The following is a 22,803-nucleotide window of genomic DNA, read 5'->3' as shown; positions in this document are numbered from 1 at the left end:
ATTTTTACTCAAATATGTCTACTTACTGTTACTAATGATTAAAACCAAAGGATTTCTAATGTTATGATGACTAGAATTTTATACTGCTTCTGGAAGGATTTAAACCATTGTACTATTTATTCTTTATATATTGGAAAATAGAAGCATGATAAAATAAACTTTTTACATTTCATATTTGACAATAGTACATTTATTTTGATATATAATTCCTTGAATTTATACTTTGTGTAACAGCTATTTTTTTTGAGGTGTCAGATTGTGGAATTTATTAGCATGTTGAGTTTTCAATATTTAAAATTTACTATACTACAGTATTTAAAAGTGTAGGATTCTGATATTATTTAGTTTTGTGTACTTAAACATTGTACAATATTTTGAACATTGTTGAAAAGTTGTCTTTTATGTATATATTTTATATTAATTTATCTGTAATTGCCTGGTGCTTATCATCTTGGTATAAACTCTGTCAACTTCAAGCCATCTTGGATAGCCTTGATCATTACACATCTTCCACTTTAAGGGTCAGCATTAGCGTGGTCCACCATGAGATCTGAGATTGATACTGTCCTACCTAGCACTGGATGGTAAAGAATGGTGTCCATTGAGATCAGTTCAACAGTTGAGCCTAATAGGATGAGCACAGTCAGAAAAGAGCTTACACATAATAGGGTAGAAGTAGTGTTTATAAAATTAAAGTTTTGGTTTTTTTTTTTTTAGAGGTTTTTGCTATAGGGCGCGTGTGCTCGCCAGACAGACAGAGAGAGATATAGAGACAGAAAGCGAGAAATCACCCCCCAGGGAGGATGGCCACACCGCAATCCCTTCTCCTCCATTCTCCTCTCGGGATCTTGGGCACACACGCACACGCGCCCGGCGTGAGTTCTAAGTCACCAGGTCTGGGACGTGAACCGCGGTCGACTACGTGGGAGTCCAGCAACATAGCCATTATGCTAACTGGTGGTTCCCTAAAATTGAAGTTTTGAAGTAAGGCGTAGATATGGAAATTGAGAACAATGTGCTCTATATTCTGTTTCCAATACTATTGTTTTCTTTTTCATTGAGAAATAGTTTGGGGGTGAATTTATTATGATACTGGCATACTTTATACCTGTTTGATTTGAAATGTCTCTATCTGTGCAAGAAACACAAATAAAGCAGCACACTGGTCTTCCTTCTTGGTGAATTTTCTGGAATCCAGGAACACAGCTCTGGCTACACACAGATTCAGGCGTCTGAACAGAAAAGAGAATATTAGTCATAATCATGTACATTATCAGTCACTTTGACCAGATATCTATATTTCCCTCTACCTCAGAGAAAATTTCAACTTTTAATACAAGTTCATTGCTATGTATTTTTCCAGCTCTCATCGTGCTGATATTACATAGATTTCTAATTAAGAATTACTATGATTAATATTTCATTTATATACTGTTTAGCAAATATTACCAAGGTACCTAATTACTTTATTTTTTTAAGTTAAATTATATATATTTTTATTTTAAATCTTAGCATTTTCATTTTTTTTTTTTTGGAGAGATTTGCACTGTAGGGCGCGTGCGCTCGCCAGACAGACAGAGAGAGACATAGAGACAGAAAGCGAGAAATCACCCCCTCAGGTGGGATGGACACGCTGCAATCCCTTCTCCTCCATTCTCCTCTTGGGATCTTGGGCACTCACGCACACGCGCCCGGCGTGAGTTTTAAGCCACCGGGTCTGGGACACGAACCGCAGTCGACTACGTGGGAGTCCAGCGACATAGCCATTACGCCAACTGCTGGTTCCCAGCATTTTCACTTTTTAAAGAACTATTTTCATTTTTTTATTAATTCATTTATTTTAATTTGACCAGAAACACACACACACACACACACACACACACAGAGAGAGAGAGAGAGAGAGAGGGAGAGAGAGAGAGGGAGAGAAAGTGAGAAAACAAGCCACCAGGTCTGAGACTTGAACCACGGTCGACCATGTAGTAGTGTCTGGTGCCTTAACCATCATGCCATCATGCTACCTGCTGGTCCCAGCATTTTCATTTTTGGTATTTTTTTAAATTTCATGATTTCTTATTCACATCCTGTTGTTGTACATCTCTAAAGCACACAATGTGGTTTTTTTGAAATATGCATGCAGTACGTGACAAACAAATCAAGGACATTACTATGTATTATGCATAATTCAACAGAGAACTTACATTTTTCTTTCCTCCCAGTCAGAATGGTGAATATAAAACGAACAAACAAACAAACAAAACAAAACAAAACAAAAAAACAAGAAATGATAAGTGCTGGCGGTATGTGTTAAAAGGGGAACTCTCCTTCATTATTGGTGGAAATGTAAATTGATCCAACAACTGTGGAGAACAATATGGAGGTTCCTCAAAAACTTTCAAATAGAACTACCACATGATACAGCAACTACACTCCTGGGTATCTACCCAAAAGATAGGAGAATACTCGGTGAGAAAAGTGCTTGCACATCTATCTTTATTGTGGCATTATTCATGATTGCTATGACATGGAACCAACCCAAATCTCCACAAACAGATGAATGGATTGAAAAATTGTGGCACATGTACTCCATGGAATGCTATTCATCCAGAAAAAAAAAAAAAAAACAAAACAAAAAAAAACAAAACAAAAAAACAATAAGAGCTGACTATTTTGGCCCTCTAGGTGCAGCTTCATGGATGTGAAGCCTTCCCCAGCCAGAGTCCCTCCTAGCATTCCCTAGTGCTGGCCAGGACAGAAAGCATCCAGGTAACTCCACCTCTGACTGTGTTGGCCCTCTGGGTGCAGCTTCATGGTTGTGAAGACCCCCAAGCCAGGGTCTCCCTTCCAGACCTGAGTGCTAGCCAGGTAAGTAAGTTTCACTATCTCTCTTCTTCTTATCTGTCCCTTTTAACATTTTTTCCTTTTTTATCTTTTAAAACAAACAAACAAACAAACAAACAAACAGCTTTTCTGCCCCATTTGTGCCTTGCTCTTGTCAATCTGTCTCCTCTCCCCTCAACTAGAACATAAAACATTTAGGCAACTCCGCCTCTGGCTGTGTTGGCCCTTTGTGTGGGAGTGCTAAGCACATCCCATGGTTTTCTATTTTTAACCCAATTTTATTATCTACCATATGATTTCTGGGTTTTTTTCTCCTCTTTTTGTGAGCTCTTTTCTTTCTTTTTTCTTTGCTTTTACTTTCTATTTCCTACTTTCTTTTTTTAATTTTTCTTACTTTCCTTTTTACTGCTCAGCCCTTACCCACTGCCTAGAGAAGACTAGGTACATAATAGCTTAACATCTGAGCATAGTGTGTTTTATACAATTCTTTGCACCATAGTTGTAGCAAGAAGAGTGAAATTCCCCTTCATAAATCTGATTGTCAAACTTATCCTGTGATTACCACACTGGAGGACACAGTAGAAGGGAGAAAATAGCAACAAACTATTTCACAGTACTGAGCTCATGAGCTCACTGTCACAGAATCCACCTCCTACAAATCAGCCAGAAGAGAATACATCACCAAATGACTAAGAATTGGAGAAGACCCTCAAGGATGAGAGAATCAAGTAATACATCTCCAACAAGGGAACACTTAACTCATCTCCAAGTAGAGAAAATTTACAGGATATTACCAAAATGTCTGAAAAAGAATTTAGAATATTTATGGTAACAAAATTCAATGATACGCAAGAGAAAAGAGAGGTTGCACTCAAAGAGATGAGGAAGTCCTTTCATGATATGAAAGAAGAATTGGACACCATAAAAAAGAATCAAATGGAATGGTTAGATATGAAAGCTGTAATACTGAAATACTTAAATCAAAACCTCCCTCAAAAGTATAAAAAGCAGGCTAGACCATGGAGAAGGTCGAATCTTGGGAGTAGAAGAAAAAACCACTGACACAGAAAATAAAAGCCAAAATACTGAAAAAAAAAAGTAAAAAAATAAATCTGAAAGGCTATTCAAGAAGTACTAGATACCATAAAACACCCAAATATCCAAATAATTGGTATCCCTGAAGGTGAAGAAACAAGTAAGGGCATTGATAACCTATTCCACAAAATTCTGGAAGAACATTTTCTAAGTTTAGAGAGCAATCAAATATCCAGACCCAAGAAATACAAAGAACCTCAAGTAGAATCAATCCAAGAAGATTCTCTCCACAGCACATCATAGCCAGGTTGGCCAAAACCACAGACAAAGATAAGATACTAAGATTGGCAAGACAGAAACGTTCAATCACTTACAAAGGCTACCACATCAAGCTAACTCTGGACTTTTCATCAGGTACAAGCAAAGAAAGAATGGGGAAATACTTTCAAAGTGTTAAGTGAAAAACAATTTCAACCAAGAATACTATACCCAGCAAGATTATCCTTCATATGGGAAAAGAAGATAAAAATGTTCTCGGATAAACAAAACCTGAAACAATTCACCAATTCCAAACCAGCTCTTCAAGAAATTTTGAAAGGAGTGCTATACCAAGAAAACTAAAGACAGACAGACAGCAATAAGAGAACCAAAAAAAAAAAAAAAAAAAAAAAAAAAAAAAAAAAAAAAACCCTGAGTATATCCAACTTAAGGGCAGGGACAATTCTGGAAACATCAATAATAACATTGAATGTTAATGGATTAAATTCTCTGATCAAGAGACACAGACTTGCCAAATGGATTAAAAAATCAGAAACCCTCCATCTGCTGCCTACAAGAAACCCATCTCATAGATAAAGACATACAGAGACTAAAAGTGAAGGGCTGGAGAAAGTTATTCATCCAACTTAAGGGCAGGGACAATTCTGGAAACATCAATAATAACATTGAATGTTAATGGATTAAATTCTCTGATCAAGAGACACAGACTTGCCAAATGGATTAAAAAATCAGAAACCCTCCATCTGCTGCCTACAAGAAACCCATCTCATAGATAAAGACATACAGAGACTAAAAGTGAAGGGCTGGAGAAAGTTATTCCATGCAAATGGAAACCAAAAAGGAGTGGAAGTCACTATATTGATTTCAGACAAAATAGTCTGTAAGACAAACCGTAACAAGAGACAAAGAAGGGAATTATATAGTAGTAAAAGGACTAATGCACTAAGAAGTTATAACGCTTATAAATATCTATGTACCCAACTCAGGAGCACCCTAATATGTAAAGGAAAGACTGCTAGATCTAAAAGAAGAAATAGACTATAACACAATAATTGTTGGAGATCTCAACACTCCATTATCTCCTTTAGACAGGTCAATGAGACAAAAAGTAAGCAAAGAGATTCTGGACCTAAATAATACCATAAATCAGAAGGACTTGACAGTCGTCTATAAAACTTTCCATTCAAAAAACACAAGAGATACATTTTTCTCAGCCCTACATGGTACTTTCTCAAAGACCTACCATATGATAGGGCACAAAACCAGCCTTTACACACTCAAAGGCATAGAAACTATACCTAGAATCTTCTCCAACCATGATAGAATTAAACTTGATATTAATCTCAGTAGAATCCTCAAAAACACACAAATACATGGAAACCAAATAATCTACTTGAGCCATGAAATATTGTTTTCAGGGACTAAAAATGATCTTTTGCTGAGAATTCTCCCTCCAGATTTATTTCTAGTGAGTAGGGCTACCTCTGTTTCTTTCTCTCCATCATTCTGTCTCTCTGTCTCTCTGTATCTCCCTGTGTCTTTTAATTTTTTTTAAGGTAACATATTCTCTGGGCTCTCAAACCCCTTCTTTATTATCCTAATCTGTGCCTTTCCCACCTCCTATTTAGGAAAGGCACAAACCTAGGCCCATCCTGAGATCACTATTGAACTTGAGCTGTGAAATGTTGCTTTCACTTGGCATACACCATGTGGTTTTCATTTTTTGCTTTTTAAAATTAAAATACAAAATTTTTATTGTCTTTTTTTCTTTCTTCTATTTTTTCTTTTTTTTTCTTTTTCATTCCTTTTCTCTAATTATTTACCTTTTTCCTTTACTTCATTCCTTGGGTGCTCAGCCTCCACACACTGAGTGTCTAGACAGGTCCAAGTGAACATTATCCAAACATCTAAATACTTTTAGGGTCAGGATATTGCTCAATTCCCACTCAATCTGAAGTACAACGAATGAAAAACAGAACAGAAAAGAGATTGCAAATTGCCTCCTTCTTCATGCCTCTGAACACTCATACTGAACCTCAAAATTTAGGGAGAAATGAACAATCCATCAAATGACCAGAAATCACCACATGGTCACAACAAATATGAGAAAGAAGAAAATACCTCTCCTCCAAGGGAAAAGAATAACTCTTCTTCGTCCTCAGACAGTAAAATGGAAATCACAGAAATGTCAGATAAAGAAATTAGAATATTCACAGTGGCAAAGCTAAGAGAGATGGAAGACAAGTGAGACAATGAATTGCAGAAGCAGCAGAAGAAAGGAGCCAATGAGTTCCAGGTAGTGAGGAAATTCTTGCAAGATCTGAAAGAGGAAATATACACCATAAAAACAATCATGAATCAAATGGAACTGTAAGAGATGAAGGCTATAATACAGGAAGTTAAAACCTCCTTTGAAAGTATTACAAGCAGACTAGATCATAGAGAAAATCGAATCTCAGGTGTAGAAAAGAAAATTGCTGGCCTAGAAAAATCCTCCACAAAGACTGAGAAAATTACCCCCCAAAATGAGAATAATATACAAGAAATACTAGATACCATCAAATGTCCAAATATCTGTATAACTGGTATCTCAGAAGGTGAAGAGACTCATAAGGGCATTGAAAATCTATTCCATGAAATCCTACAAGAAAACTTTCCAAACCTAGAGAGAGACACTCAAACATTCAGTCCCAAGAAATACAAAGGACCCCAAATAGAATCAACCCAAGAAGATCTTCTCCAAGATACATTATAGCCTGATTTCCCAAAACCGCAGACAAAGACAAGATACTCAGACCTCTTGGAAACAATGCGAGCAAGGAAAGAATGGAAAAATATACTCAAAGTGTTGAGTGGAAAACAATTTCAACCAAGAATACAATATCCAGCAAGATTAATCTTCATATGGAAAGAGAAGACAAGAACATTCTCAGATAAACAAAACCTGAAAAGATTTACCAACAGCAGACGAGTTCTCCAAGAAGTTCTGAAGGAAGTGCTATCCCAGGAAAAATAAAGTCAGACACACAGAAATAAGAGTTCTAAAACAACAAAGAAAATGGCCAGCTTAATGGTAGGAAAAAATACAGAGCTGAATGTTTTCTTCCAGAATTTAAATGGAAATATCGGGACCACAACATATTAAGTACACAAGTCTGAACTGGTGAAACAGAATTTTATGACTTTTCACTAAAACATTACTTATCTTCTATGCTTTGTTTTCCAGAGTTAAGGAATTTTGTCTTCTCTTTAGTTGGGAACAAGTCCATGTACCTATATTCAAACAGAATCCTAACCTGTTTCCTGGCTTTAAGTCTTATGCAAAGTTCTCTTAACATTTTTTGATTTTGATTTATTAAAGTTAAACTGTCTTTCCTGATATTAGAAAATATATTAAAAATACCTATTTAATGACCACAGTAAGCTATAAAATCTCAGCTAGGTGCTACTTTATAGTAATCTATTCTACCCACAGAGTTTCATGCCTAAAGTCAACATGTGTTCACAGATATGTATATATCAGCTAGACTTGATTATGCAAGCATTTAGATTAATTAAGGTATTTTGTGAATCAATGAAATGCATGAAAATATAAGAAAGGAATGAAAAGCAACTGCAGATACCATAGACAGTGTGGGATCTGCAGTTGCTTTTCATTCCTCTTTATTTGTTGACGATAACATGTATGATCAAGTCACTTTTCAGTGTATTCTGGATGGCAAATCACATTTTGTATGCTGTGATGATGTTCAGTGAAAGAATGTAAAATAAATAAATTTATAATAGAAGGAGAGTGGATGAACGCAGATTTAATGCTATGCTAAATGAGCCATATTTTTCATAAATTATAAAAGACACTGCTTATCCCCACTGAATATATATCAAACCTCTGCACCCTATGGCAGAAATTAAAGTATTTAAAGACCTAATATAGATACCAGAAACTGTATGGGGTATTAAATTGAAGGGTAGGTGGAAAGGCCTTAGGAAAAAAGTATTTAATAGACACAAAAATGTAAAGTTCTTTGTTAAAAAGTACGTGTATGGTAATAGTCTTGATTTGATTATCATACACTACATTCATGCTTTGAAACACCATATTGTGCCATATTAGTTCAGTTGGCTAGATCTCGCATGGCGGATTGCAAGATTAAAGTCCTAGATTCAGTGGCTTATAAAACACTCTAGGCACGTGTATGTGCATGCCAAAAATTCTAAGAGGAGAATGGAGGAACAGGGATTGTGTGGCCATCCACCCTGCAGAGTGTTTTCTCTCTTTCCTTCTCTTTTTTCAGTGAGTGTATGGGTGAGTGTATGTACCAATGAGTGTACATACCCCATAGCAGATTTAAAATAAAAGAAACTTTCTCAAAACAAAGAAAAAACATATTTTACACCAAAAAGATGAATGACAATAAAATGTCAATAAGAAATTATAAAATAAAATACAATTACAAAATTTATTCAGTACTATTCAGATAACTGAATAAATTTAGTATTTTAATGACATCATACCTTCTTGAAACTAACAGGCCATTTTATCATTTCTTCATTGACAACCAAGCCTTGATCATGGCGAGTTTTGTAGAAAAAGTCTCCTACTTTAACCAGCAGCCAGCTGTCATTGGGAAAGTTCACAAGGTTCTGGATATCATACTGTGTCACATACTTCCTTTTTTCATCAAGTGTCATGTTATTCCCAGCGCTGTTTATTAATTGGCTTTTCCTTAGAAATGGATGCAGCTTGATGAGAGGCACAATCAAGAAATTAGGAGTGCATTTAAGGTATAGATTAAAGACCCTTAATTATTAAGTGATCGTTCCATTTCTGGCTCCCTATCTTTTCTTTTTGGTAGAGGTTTGGGTGGTCACTATCTCATGGCTCATTTGAGATGAACTCTCTTTTTCTTCCTAAGAACAACAGAGAAGTAATTGCGTCTTATCAACAAGCTTTGGGATGTTTCCCAGAAGGTGATTTTTGCATGGACTCTAATTCAATCCAGACTAATAAAGTCTGGTTTTGATTTTTCGAAAGCTAATCTTGGTACTTTAAAAAGGGGACAATATATTTAGGTTCTTGGTAGTGGCGATGGAACTATAAATATATGCACATATCTAAATCCGACCAAATACATATACTAAATATGTGAAATTCTTTTAATACCAATTAAAATTCAATAAAGCTCATTTTTTTAAACTTATTTAATTTTATTTATTTACTATCTTCTTCAGTTTGACCAGAGAGAGCCAGAAAGCTACCAGGTCTGGAACTTGAATTATGGTTCACCATATAGGAGTCCAGCACTTTAACCACCATGTTACCTGCAGACCCTCTCTGAAGCTTTTTAAAAGGGAACAAATTCTTTGTTTTGCTTCATTTTTGACTTGCTTTGGTAAGAGTTTGACTGTCATATGACATTACCAGAAAAATTTATGACAAAATATAAATTTAAAGACTTCAATTCTAAAATGGTTTTTAATAAATCATGTTAACCTCTTATGACATTCTATTGCACAAAATACTTAATGTTCATTGTTTACACACCTGTTGCTACAGTGTTTAATTTTTTTTAATAGAAGCACTCTAAATAATCCAAAATCACATTTGGGTAGTCATTTTGACAATATTATCTGCCTTTTTAAGAATCAATGTGAATGGGAACCAGCAGTTAGCGTAATGGCTATGTTGCTGGACTCCCGCGTAGTCGACCGTGGTTCACGTCCCGGACCCGGTGGCTTAAAACTCACACCAGGCGCGTGTGCGTGCGTACCCAAGATCCTGAGAGGAGAATGGAGGAGAAGGGACTGCGGTGTGACCATCCCCTCTGGGGGTTGATTTCTCGCTTTCTGTCTCTATGTCTCTCTCTGTCTGTCTGGCGAGCGCACGTGCTCTATAGCGAAAAAACCTCTCCAAAAAAAAAAAAAACATCAATGTGAATTAACTCAAAATGCAAATCAAATGCTATTATTATCAGTACAAATAGAAATTAGATGGTAGTCTTGAGACTGGTCTGAGCAGGATTTAGAGTGAATCCATGCTTGGGGCTTAGAAGCCACTTTGGAACTTTTGGTATACTAAAAGAAAAGCACAGCACATGAGTTGATCTTCTTCACCAAGTTATATCCCCTTAGGTTGCTACCACCTCATCAAGAACTGAATATTTGGGAGAGGAACCAAACATCTGCAGTGAAACATAACTCCCCTGACCTGGGAAATCAAGCCCACAAATAGGAACACATCTGAGAACTAAAGATGAAATTTCCCCTACCAGCACTACAGAATCTACTCCAAAAAACAGAAAAAAAAATAATAAAATAAAGAATACTGCATTGGATAACAAGAAACTAACAGAGATACCAAAGAAAAATAAGAAAACAAGGGGGTAGCTCTTACCCAAGTGAGGATAGTAGCCCATCCCCAACAATGGACAGCACAGAGAAATATATAGAAAGGTCAGAAAAAGAATTCTGATTGTTCATAGTGACAAAATTCAAGAAGATGCAAGAGAAAACAGACAATAAGTTCCAGGAAATGAGAAAAATATTGCAGGATATAAAAGAGAAATTCCATAAAGAAATAGAAACCCTAAAAAAGAATCAAACGGAACTTCTGGAAATGAAGAATATGATAGAAGGAAAAAAGATCTCCCTAGAAAGCATTAATAGCAGAACGGCAAATGCAGAAGAAAGAATTTCTGATCTCGAAAACAAGTCTCCAGCAGAGCCCAAATTACTGAAAAGAAAGAAAAATAAACCAAAAAAAAAAAAAAAAAAAAAAAGAAAGAGAGGACACTCTATGGGAAATTCTAGACACCAACATATCCATATAATGGGCATTACAGAAGGTGAAGATTCTGCCAAAGGCATGGAAAACCTCTCTCATGAAATACTGTCTGAAAAGTTTCCAAATATATAGAAACATGAAGAAATTCAGACCCAAGGAATAAAAAGGACCCCAATAGAATTAACACAAAAAGATCCTCCCCCTGGCACATCATAGCCAGCTTGGTAAAAATTAAAGACAAAAATATTCTAAAATGACAAGGGAGAAACTTATTTATAAAGGTTATCCCATTAGGCAAACATCAGACTTCTCAACCGAAACAATGCAGGCAAGGAAGGAATGAGATATATTCAAACATTAAAAGAAAAACAATTAAAACCAAGAATACTATATCCAGCAAGATAATTTTTTCAAATGGGAAGAACACATAAAAGTTCTTGCTTATTCTCAGAGAAACAAAAACTGAAGGAAATCACCAATAATAGATCAGATCTACAAGTACTGAGTGGAGGTTTGTATCAAGATAACTGAAGAGAGACACACAAAAATAGGAAAATAAAAAACAACAGAAGGACCAGCAGTTGTTGTAATCGCTATCTTGCTAGACTCCCACGTAGCCGATCACGGTTCAAATCATGGACCCAGTGGCTTGAACTCACGCCAGGCACATGTGCATGTGTGCCCAAGATCCTGAGAGGAGAATGGAGGAGAAGGGATTGTGGTGTGGCCATCCTCCCTGAGGAATGATTTCTCACTTTCTGTCTCTCTGTCTCTATATTTTGAGTGAGTGTGCACCCTATAGCAAAAACAAACAAACAAACAAAAAACAAAAGCAAAAAAAACTGAGAAAATAGCTAACAAAATGACAGAAATAAATCCACAAATATAAATAATAACAATGAATGTTAACAGATCAAATTCTCCATTAAAAGACATAGATTGGCTGAATGGATACAAAAATAGAAGCCATCAATACGCTGCTTACAAAAGGATGTACATAGTCTGAAAGTGAGGGCTGGAAATAGAAACCAAAAAGACAAAATAGACTTTAACATAAAAGATAGAAGAAGAGAAAAAGAAGGATATTATATAGTGTTTAAAAAGACTTGTTTACCAAAAGGATACAACACTTGGAAGTATCTATGCACCCAACACTGGAGCACCTAAATACATCAAGGAGAGACTACTGGGTGTCCAGGAAGAGATAGACTGCAACACAATAATTGTAGGAGAACTGAATACCAAACTAACTCCTCTGGACAGATCGTCTAGATGAAAAATAAACAAAGAGATACAAGATCTAAATGATATCATACATGAAATGGATTTGACAGAAATCTATATAATATTTCACCCAACTACAAAAAACATACATTTTTCTCACCCTATGAAAACTAATCACATGATAGGGTACAAAACAAACCTTTACAGAATGATTTCAGAGATAAGAGCAATAAAGATGTTATACTGAGAATCTACCCTGCTTCAACCTTCTGAATGTCTAGATAAGTCTAAATGAAAAGTTGCCAAATCTGAATACTATTTGGGTACTCATATTTCTCAATTCCCACTGAATCTGCTTCACAAAGGGAGAAAAATGCAACACACCAAAGAGTTTGCAGACCACATTATCCTGTGCACCTCTGATCGCTTGGATTGATCTTCTAGAAATTAGGAAGAAATGGAAATCCATCAAATGACTACAAATCACGACAGGGTCACAAGAAACATGTGAAACCAACAAAATACCACACCCTCAAGGGAAAAGAATAAGTCCTCATCCACAGACAGTGCAATGCAAATCATGGAAATGTCTGATAAAGAATTTAGAGCATTCATTATGACAAACTAACAAAGATGAAAGAGAGGAGGAACAATGAACACTAGAACAAAAAAGCTGATGAGTCCCAGGAGGTGAGGAATTTCTTGTGAGAGGTGAAAGAGGAAATACACACCATAAAAAAGAGTCAAATGGAACTGTTGGAGATTAAGGCTATGATACAGGAACAGGAAGTCAAAGCCTCCTTTGAAGATATTAAAAGCAAACTACATCATACAGAAAATAGAATCTCAGATGTAGAAGACAGGATCGCTGGACTACTAAAATCCCCCACGAAGACTGAGAAAATAGCTCCAAAATATGAGAATAATATATGAGAAATACTAGATGCTATTAAACATTCAAACATCCAGATAATTGGTATCCCAGAAGGTGAAGAGACTAATAAGGGTATTGACAATCTATTCCATGAAATCCTGGAAGAAAACTTCTCAAAGCTAGGAAGGCATTCAAAGATCCAGACCCAAGAAATACAAAGGATCCCAAATAGTATCAACCCAAGAAGATCTTCTCCAAGAAAAATTATAGCCAGAATGACCAAAACGACTGGGATCAGCCATTGGCATAATGGCTATGTTGGTGGACTCCCATGTAGCCAACTGCGGTTCAAGTCCTGGACCTGGTGGCTTGAACTCATGCTGGGCATGTGTGTGCATGCCCAAGATCCTGAGAGGAGAAAGGAGATGGGATTATGGTGTGGCCATTCCCCTGGGGCGGGGGGTGATTTCTCTTTCTTTCTCTCTGTCTCTCTCTCTGTCTTTCTGGTGAGTGAACATGCCTTATATACCTTGTCAAATAAATAAATAAATGACCAAAACCACAAACAAAGACAAGGTAATCAGACTGGCAAGAGAGAAACGTCATGTTACTTTTGAAGGATATCCCATCAGGCTAATAGCAGACCTCTCATTGTACATAATGCGAGCAAGGAAAGAATGGGAAAATATATTCAAAGTGTTGAGTGAAAAACAATTTCAACCAAGAACACTATACCCAGCAAGATTATCCTTTATATGGGAAGAGAAGACAAGAACATTCTCAGATAAACAAAACCTGAAAGAATTTACCAACACCAGGCCAGCTTTCCAAGATCTTCTGAAGGGAGTGCTATCCTAGGAAAACTAAAGTCAGACACACAGAAATAAGAGTTCTAAAACAACAAAGAAAATGGCCAGCTTAAAGGTAGGGACAAGTACAGAGTTGAATATTATCTTTCCAATTTAAATGGAGAGATTGGATCACTGCAGAAGATAGAGTACATGAGCTTGAACTGGTGAAACAGAATTTTATGACTGACCTCTATGCTTTGTTTTCCAGTGTTAAGGAGTTTTGTCTTCTCTCAAGTTGTGGACAGGTCCATGTACCTACTATTCAAACAGAATCCTAACCTGCTTCCTGGCTTTAAGTATTAAGCAAAGTTCACTTAACATTTTTAAATTTTGATTTATTAAAGCCAAAACTGGCTTTCTTGAAATTAATAAGTATAATTAAAAAATATGTATTTAGTAACCACAGTAAGTTATATAGCCTCAGCTATGTGCTATTTTATAATAGATTCATTCTATCCACAGAGTTTCATGCTTAAAGTTAGTTTTTGTTCACAGATATGTATACATCAGTTGAACTTACTATTGAAAGTATTTAGATTAATTAGCTATTTCATGAATCAATACAATGTGGGAAACAATAAAGGAATGGAAAACAACTGCAGAAACCAGAGACAGGGTGGGCAGAGGATGGGAAATGGCAGAGGGTGAGAAATAGGGGGAAATATATATATATACACACATACATACACACACATATAAACATATATATAAACATACACACACACATATATACACACAAGAAACAAGAAATGGAAAATTAGTTGTTGACAAAAACATGTATGTTTAAGTCACTTTACAGTGTATTGTGGCTGGAAAATCGCATTTTGTATGCTGTGGTAATGTCCAGTGAAAGTATGCAAAATAAAACTAACTAACTAAATAAATAAATAAGAAAAGAAACCTTTACAAGTTCAAAGATATAGAAAATATATCTAGCATCTTTTCTGACCACGATGGAATCAAACATAAAATTAACTACAAAAAGAGCCCTCAAAAATTCGCAAGCACATAGAAATTAAACATCCTACTCCTCAATGAATTCAGAACTATAAAAGAAATTAAGACTGAAATCACAAGAATCATAGAAACCAATGATAACGAACAAACAAGCGTTTATAACTTATGGGAAACAGCAAAATCAGGTTGTTTTTTGTTTGTTTGTTTGTTTGTTTTGCTATAGGGTGCGTGCGCTCGCCAGACAGACAGAGAGAGACATAGAGACAGAAAGCGAGAAATCACCCCCCAGGGGGGATGGTCACGCCACAATCCTTTCTCCTCCATTCTCTTCTCGAGATCTTGGGCACACATGCACATGCGCCCAGCATGAGTTTTAAGCCACCGGGTCCGGGATGCGAACCGTGATCGACTACGTGGGAGTCCAGTGACATAGCCATTACGCTAACTGCTGGTTCCTGCAAAATCAGATTTAAGAGGGACTCTCATAGCAATTAATGCCCACAAGAAAAAAAAAAAAAAAAAACAGAAAGACAGCAAATAAACACCTAATAACACAACACAGGAACTGGAAAAATAACAACAAAAAAACCCAAAAATCCAGGAGAAAAGAATAATAAAGATTCAAGCATAAATAAATGAAATAGAGAATAAAAGAACTATCTATATAGAAAATAGATTAAACTAAAGCTGGTTCTTTGAGAAGAAAAACAAAATTGACACACCATTAGCTAGATTATTGAAGAACAGAGAAAGGAACCAGAAAAATCAAATCAGTAAGGAAAGAGTTGTTATTTCAACGGATATAACAGAAACACAAAATATTGTCAGAAAGAGCTATGAGTGACTCTATGACAATGAACAAGAAAAGAAAGAAAAGGTACATACATTTCTGGACACATATAACTTACTAGGATTGAACCAGGGAGAAATAGAAAGTCTGAACAGACCCATAACAAGCCAGGAGATTGAATCGGTAATAGTCTCCCAACGAGGAAGAGCCCAGGTCCTGATGACTTTACTTCTGAATTCTACAAAACTTTTAAAGAAGAACTAACCCCACTTCTCCTTAAACAACTTGTAAATATTCGAAAGGAAAAACCTCCCAAATTCATTCTATGAAGCCTCCATCATCTTAACTCCAAAACCAGACAAAAACATGACAAGAAAAGAAAACTTCAGGTCCATATCCCTGATGAATAGGGATACAAAAATTCTCAACAAGACATTAGCAAATTGTATTAAACAACATATTAAAAAGATTATATACCATGACTAAATAGGATTTATACCGGGGATACAAGAATGGTTCAACATATGCAAAACAATAAATACAATACATCACATTAACAAATGGGGGGCTGGCAGGTGGCATAGCTCTCTCTTGCTCTGTCCTTGTCTGGTCAAATTAAAATAAATACAGTTAAATAAAATAATATTTAAAAAGAAAGATAAAAATCATATGATCATATCAATTGATGCAGAAAAAGCATTCAATAATATACAACAACCCTTCATGATTAAGACTCTCAGCCAAATTGGCATAGACGGGTCATTCCTCACACAATAAAAGCCATCTATGAAAAAACTTTAGCTAACCTCATATTAAATGGAGAAAAGCTGAAAGGCTTTCCACTAAAAACTGGAATAAGACAAGGCTTCCCACTTTCTCCACTCCTTCTTAACATAGTACTGGAAGTTTTAATCAATGAAATAATGACAAGAGAGTCAAATAAAAGACATCCAAATAGTAAAAGAAGAGGTGAAATGATATCTTTTGTAGATGGTATGATGCTATACATAGAAAATCCAAAAGAATCCACAACAAAACTGGAAGCGATAAATGAATACAGTAAAGTGGCAGGATACAAAATCAATGTACTAAAATCTACAGCATTTTTATAACAAACAATGGACAAACTGAGACCGAATTGAAAAAAAGAAGTCTCACTTACAATAGTCACAAAGCTAATAAGATATCTAGGAATAAAGTTTACCAAAGACATCAAAGATCTCACAGAAAACTACGAAATACTAGAAAAAGAAATTAAAATGATACAAAAAGTGGAAAAACATCCAATGATTTCGGATCAGAATAATTAATATAACCAAGATGTCAATGCTACCTAAATTAATTTACAAATTTAATGCAATCCCAATAAAACTACCAGAGATATTTCTCACAGAAATAGAAAAAGAAATTATAAAATTTGTCTAGAAGCATAAAAGGTCCCATATCACCAAAGGAATACTGTGCAAAGGTCCCATATCACCAAAGCAATACTGTGCAAGCAGAATAAAGTAGAAGGTATCTCACTTCCCGACTTCCAAACATATTACAAAGCTGTGATAATTAAAACAATATGATATTGAAACAAAAAATAGACAGACTAATGGAATAGAATGGATAACCCCCAAATAAACTCCCAAACATACAGACAACTGATCTCTTACAAAAAAAACGTAAGACACTCCAGTAGGAAAAAGAAAATCTCTTCAGAAAATGTTGCTGGAAGAACTGGATATCCACCTGCAGAAGAATAAAACTAGACCCTTATCTCTCACTACTAACAAAAATTAACTGAAAGTGGATTGAGGATCTAAAGATAAAATGTCAAGCAATAAAAATGCTGATGAAAAACACAGGAAAAAAACTGTCAAAGACCTTGGAGTAGTCAAGGACTTCTTAAAGAAGACTTTTAAAGGATAGGCAGTAATCCCAAAAATAGACAAATGGGACTATATCAGGCTGAGAAGGTTCTGCACAGCAAAAGAAACAATAAATAGAGAAGATAACTCTCAGAGTGGGAGAATGTATTTGCAAATTATACCTCAGAGAGGAGACTGATAACCAGAATATATAGGGAATTCAAGCAGCTTATGCAAATAAATAAATAAATTAAAATAAATCCAATTAAAAGATGGGAAAAGGAGCTGAACAGACAATTCTCCAAAGAAGACATATGAACAGCCAAAAAGCATATGAAAACATGCTTGACATCTCTTATCATAAGGGAAATGCAAATCAAAATCACAGTGAGTTACTACTCAACCCCAGTTAGAATGGCTTAAATGTAAAAAACTAATAATGATAAGACCTGGGGAGGCTGTGGTGAAAAGGGAGCTCTCCCACACTATCGGTGGGAATGTAAATAAATACCTCCATTTTGGAGAATGATCTGGAGATTTCTCAGAAACCTACAAATAGGTCATATCAAACCTACTAATAGGACCCAGTAATTCTACTCTTGAGTATTTACTCAAAAGATAGAAAAGCCCTCAGTCAGAAAAATATGTACACATCCATGTTTATTGCAGCATTATTTACAATCTCTAGGGCATGGAATCAACCCAAATGTCCAAAACTAGATGACTGAAATGAAAACATGTGGCTTGTGTACTCCATGGAATTCTACTCAACCATAAAAAAACAGTGAAACTCTGACACTTTATACAAAGTGGTTGAATTCGGAAGACTTACCTACTAAGTGAAGAAAACCAGACTATGAAAGACAAACTTTGTATGTCCTCACTCTATATATATACTGATTTTATGTGCTCTATAGCAGAAACTGAAAATTTGGAAGGTATAGTAGCAGGGAAGGCAACCGTAGATAACAGAATCGTAATGATAGCAGTAATACAGGGGTAGGTAATATAAAGAGAGGGGAAAGGGGGAGGGGAAAAGTACATTTAATTGAAAAAATGAAAAGCTATTTGCTGATAGCAATGTATATAGTAATGTCTTTGTCTTGACTGATATGCATGGTATCGGTGCTAGTAAAAGAAATGTACACTGTAAAGATACATATGATTAAATGTAAATTAAAATAAAAATAATTTAACATAAAATAAAAAAGGAATGGAATATCAGGATAGTTGAGCAAATCAAAAATAAATTAAAAACATACTCTCTTGAAATAAAAAAGAAATTATATGATAAAAGCTAAATTTCCTGATGTTAATTTTCCACGAATGTATATTACATTTACTTGTTTTACTCAACAAATTTGACCCCTTTTCATTTTTGTCCCCTTCCCATGAAGATATCTTATACATAATATATTGATTTAAATATATTTAGTTTATAAAATCATTTATAAATGAGGTGGGATAGTCTGAGTGTATATACATCATAAGTGGTTTCATATTTTAAAATGGGATCACAGGTCTTCTTCTCATGATTTCTACATATATTGTAAGCATAGTTAATTTTGAAAGCAAATTCTTTCCATGACCCATTTTAGGATATTATATAGAACTCAATTTTGTTCCCACCATAAGTATTACATAGCAGCATTTGGTCCACAATGTATACATTGCTGTAAAGGAAATGTATAGATATGTTCAGTTCTAGTCATTGTGTCAATATACAACATAGGACACATTTTTTGAAAACTCACATACATTTGACCAATTTTTTATCAATGTTTTTCATCATGGCTCTTTTCTTGGATATTTTACATGATTTCACTATATATTAGAAAGTATTTTAAAACTTGCCATAAGTGTGTCTGCACTTAACCAGAGAAAGGCAGAGAGATAGAGAGAAAGACAGAGGAATAGAGGAACTGCCTGAAGAATGGTCATGCCACAATCCTTTCTCCTCCATTTCTTAATTCTGTTGAGATTTTAGACACACATGCATGAGTGTCCAGAGTGTTTCTCAAGGTGCTGAGTCTGGGACTCAAACTATGTGGGTGGTCATGTGGAATTTGGCTACCCCAACCACCAGGCCATGGAGCCTGCCCAAATAACTAAAAACCTAAGTCCCCAGTGGCAAAACTCTCTAAATAGTATAACAATTATATATATATATATATATACACTTATACCTAGTGTATAAGTACACATATTTTGCCTGGTGATTTTGAGATGAAAATAAGTCATGATGTATCTTAAGAAAATACCTCCAGTTTCATTTGATGGTGTGCTGGTTAAGGCAGCTTGATCCCACATGACCAACTGTGTAGAACAAGTCCCAGACCTGGCAGCTTGAGAAACACACTGAACATGTGTGCCCCAAATCCTGAAAATAGAAATGGAGGACAAAGGATTGTGGCATGACCACCCCCCATGGGGGGTGCTTTCTCTCTCTCTCTCTCTCTCTCTTTCTCTCTCTCTCTCTTTTGCTCCAGTGAGTGCACACAGTCTCTAGCAATAAAACAAAACAAAATAAAATACCTCCAAATGTTATTAGGTGCTCAATTCATGTCCCAGTTATGGAGGATGTTTACCTGCCAGGGAAGAAGAATAGGCTGGTCTGCATCTCCTGGAGATCTCATTTCTATTTTCTGCAAAAGCATCTTATGAAGAACTTGGGCCACCACATACACAGCATTATAGATAAAATAGCTGGAGTCAGACACAGTCATAAGGTCCATATAAGATGGCATCAACTCTAAAGAAGAATTTGGTGGGCATTCTCGAAGTTTCCCACATAGTGATCCAGCAAGTGAGCAATTAAAAAATGAAATCCAGACTTTAGTTAAGTAAAAGTCTTCTGGATATTGGGAAGGGTTGACTGTCTTTAGAAATTGTTTGAAACCAGAGATTTTCCTTTTCTGGTTTGAAAATAAGAGGCTTCCATGGAAAAAGTATGGCATGTTAAACATGGTAGCCAAAATACCGTCCCACTGATATGGATGGAGATTTCTCATGATCCACACCTTTCCCAAGATTAAATAGAATTCCTTTACTATTCCCAGGCTCCAAACACTCCCTTCATCACCAAGTATTATATACACATTTGCAGATGAAATTCTGATCCTAGTCAAAAAAGTAAAATCACGTGCTGTATAGCTACCTACTGTGGGAGGGAGTCTTTCTGCAAAGGCCACGCAGATGTCCTTTTCTGTCATCTTTGTGTTTAGATCGTGAAGGAACTGCTCCCCATGCATATCACTGGATACATAGAGTGCCACCCACGTCCAGCCAAAATGCAGCAATAACCCAATGATCCCGTGTGCCAAAGAGCTGTCTTTGGTGGCCATCTGATAAACTGATGGAAACTGGTCTTTATCATTTAGGATGGGATCAAAAGGACCATATGTGACCTGAATAAAAACAAACAAATAGCCTGATTCTGTCTTTAGTGGAATTATGTTGTCCTCTTTAAACAGAGGATAGATAATTCTTTGTGGTTTTGTTTTGTTTTGTTTTGTTTTGAGAGAATGATTTTTGTTATTGGGTGCATGCACTCCTCAGAGAGACAGAGAGCCGGAAAGTGATAAATCACCCCCCAGGGTGGATGGCCACAGCACAATTCCCTCTCCTCTATTCTGTCAGGATTTGGGGGCACCCATGTACAGGTGCAAGATGTGAATTTTAAGTCGCTGGGTCCAGGACTCACGCCACGATCAACTATGTGGGAGCCCAGTGATGTAACAATTATGCCATCTGTTGATCCCATTATCAACGAGGATAGATAATTCTTTACTGCTAAAAACACAGAAGGGGGACCGGCAGGTGGTTTAATGGTTACATTGCTGGATTCTCACATAGTCAACTGTGGTTCAAAGCCCAGCCCAGGCTGTTTAAAACTCACACCAGGTGTGTGTGTGTGTGTGTGTGTGTGTGTGTGTGTGCCTCAAGTACTGAGAGGATAATGGAGGACAGGGGGTTGGGGCATGGCCATCTTCCGTGGGAGGTGATTTTTTGCTTTCTGTATCACTGTCTCTTTAACGAGCACATGCAACCTATAGCAAAAAGCTCTCTCTAATAAAAGAAAAAGACAAACAGAATGGAATATTAGATGAATAGACATTCAGCTGTAGAGAAGACACAATTCTCTCATTCTGGTCATTAGAAGAATGTTTTTTCCCAGTCCCTCTACTTTTAGGATAGGAAATGACTCATCCAGATCAATGGTATCACTCCCAGACCAAAGCATGACAGAAAAAAGTGTAATGTTCAATACATTCTTCATTGTCTACAAGGGAATTGCAAAAGGTATAAGCTTTATTAAGACAGTGCTACAACAAAGTTAGTGATTCTGTCCTCCTGGGCCCATGTGACTTGTGGACCAAAGGATCTCTTCCCTAGCACCCAATGTTGAATGTAAACTCAGAAAAAAATCATCTTTATTTTACTGATCTTTTGGTACTGCTGACTCGACTTATTACCAGAATATAACCTATGTTATCTTTTAGAATACAAACACTTACTCTCTCTTTTTTAAATTATTTTTCCAGAACATAATTATTAAGCTAATGCTATTGGTATTTCCAGTAATGTCTCTTGAATGTTGCTTGTGTTAGTTTCCTTGGAAAGAATCTCTGTAGTGGATAGTTATAATGTGGAGAGTAAGTAGTTCTTTCAAGACATCTGTCTGCATGGGTGCGCATGTGGACAAGGGAGCTGGTAAATGACAACTGAGGTAACTGAGCCATACCCAAATCGGGAGATCCTCAAAGCTGGAATGTCCCTTCACATTTATACTAAATGACAACCAGTTGCAAGGGTCTTTATACCTTTACGTATAATTGTCATTCTCCTCTGAATGCCTCTCTGTTAAGGTCTTCTAAGATGGGATAGATCTTGGGGCCAGCATGTGGCATGGTGGTTAAGGGCACTGAACTCCCACATGGTCAACCACAGTTTGAGTCCTGGATCTGATGGCTTGCTTTCTCATTTTCCATTCCTCTCACTCTCTCTCACTCTGTCCCTCTGGAGAAATTAAAATAAATAAATACAAATTTATAAAAAAGAGAGAGATGGGATAGATCTTTGTGCTTCAAGCATTTTCCGGGAGGCACACATTTTTGAGTTGTCAGCAGTCAATATTCTCAGTAATAGATATTGGATACAGTGGCCATGGACAGAAATCTGGGTAGAGCCTCACAGATTCCACTGCTCTTTCTCTTTCTTTCTTATTCTTGTACTGCTAATAATTTCCTGACTCAAAATTCCCTGTGATTTGCTTATAATTCTGAAGGGATATATAAAGCCAGCTTTCATATTTT

General features: G+C 36.1%; 1 protein-coding gene across 1 annotated transcript in view; it reads right to left on the bottom strand.

The window, feature by feature from the left end:
* LOC102483217 (vomeronasal type-2 receptor 116) overlaps positions 1-22,803 on the bottom strand; it is a 35,505-nt gene that overhangs the window by 3,229 nt on the left and 9,473 nt on the right. The window contains exons 3-5 of the mRNA XM_014587950.2: positions 20,077-20,895; positions 8,668-8,895; positions 1,109-1,232 (exon numbers count right to left, since the gene is read on the bottom strand). Coding sequence (XP_014443436.2) covers positions 1,109-1,232; positions 8,668-8,895; positions 20,077-20,895 — 1,171 coding nt within the window. The remainder of the gene's footprint in view (positions 1-1,108; positions 1,233-8,667; positions 8,896-20,076; positions 20,896-22,803) is intronic.

This window comes from Tupaia chinensis, unplaced genomic scaffold (genome assembly GCF_000334495.1).
Source record: "Tupaia chinensis unplaced genomic scaffold, TupChi_1.0 Scaffold000249_1, whole genome shotgun sequence".
NCBI classification, from domain to species: Eukaryota; Metazoa; Chordata; class Mammalia; order Scandentia; family Tupaiidae; genus Tupaia; species Tupaia belangeri.
The sequence above is the reverse complement of the archived record's forward strand: the minus strand, read 5'-3'. Positions and strand labels throughout refer to the sequence as shown.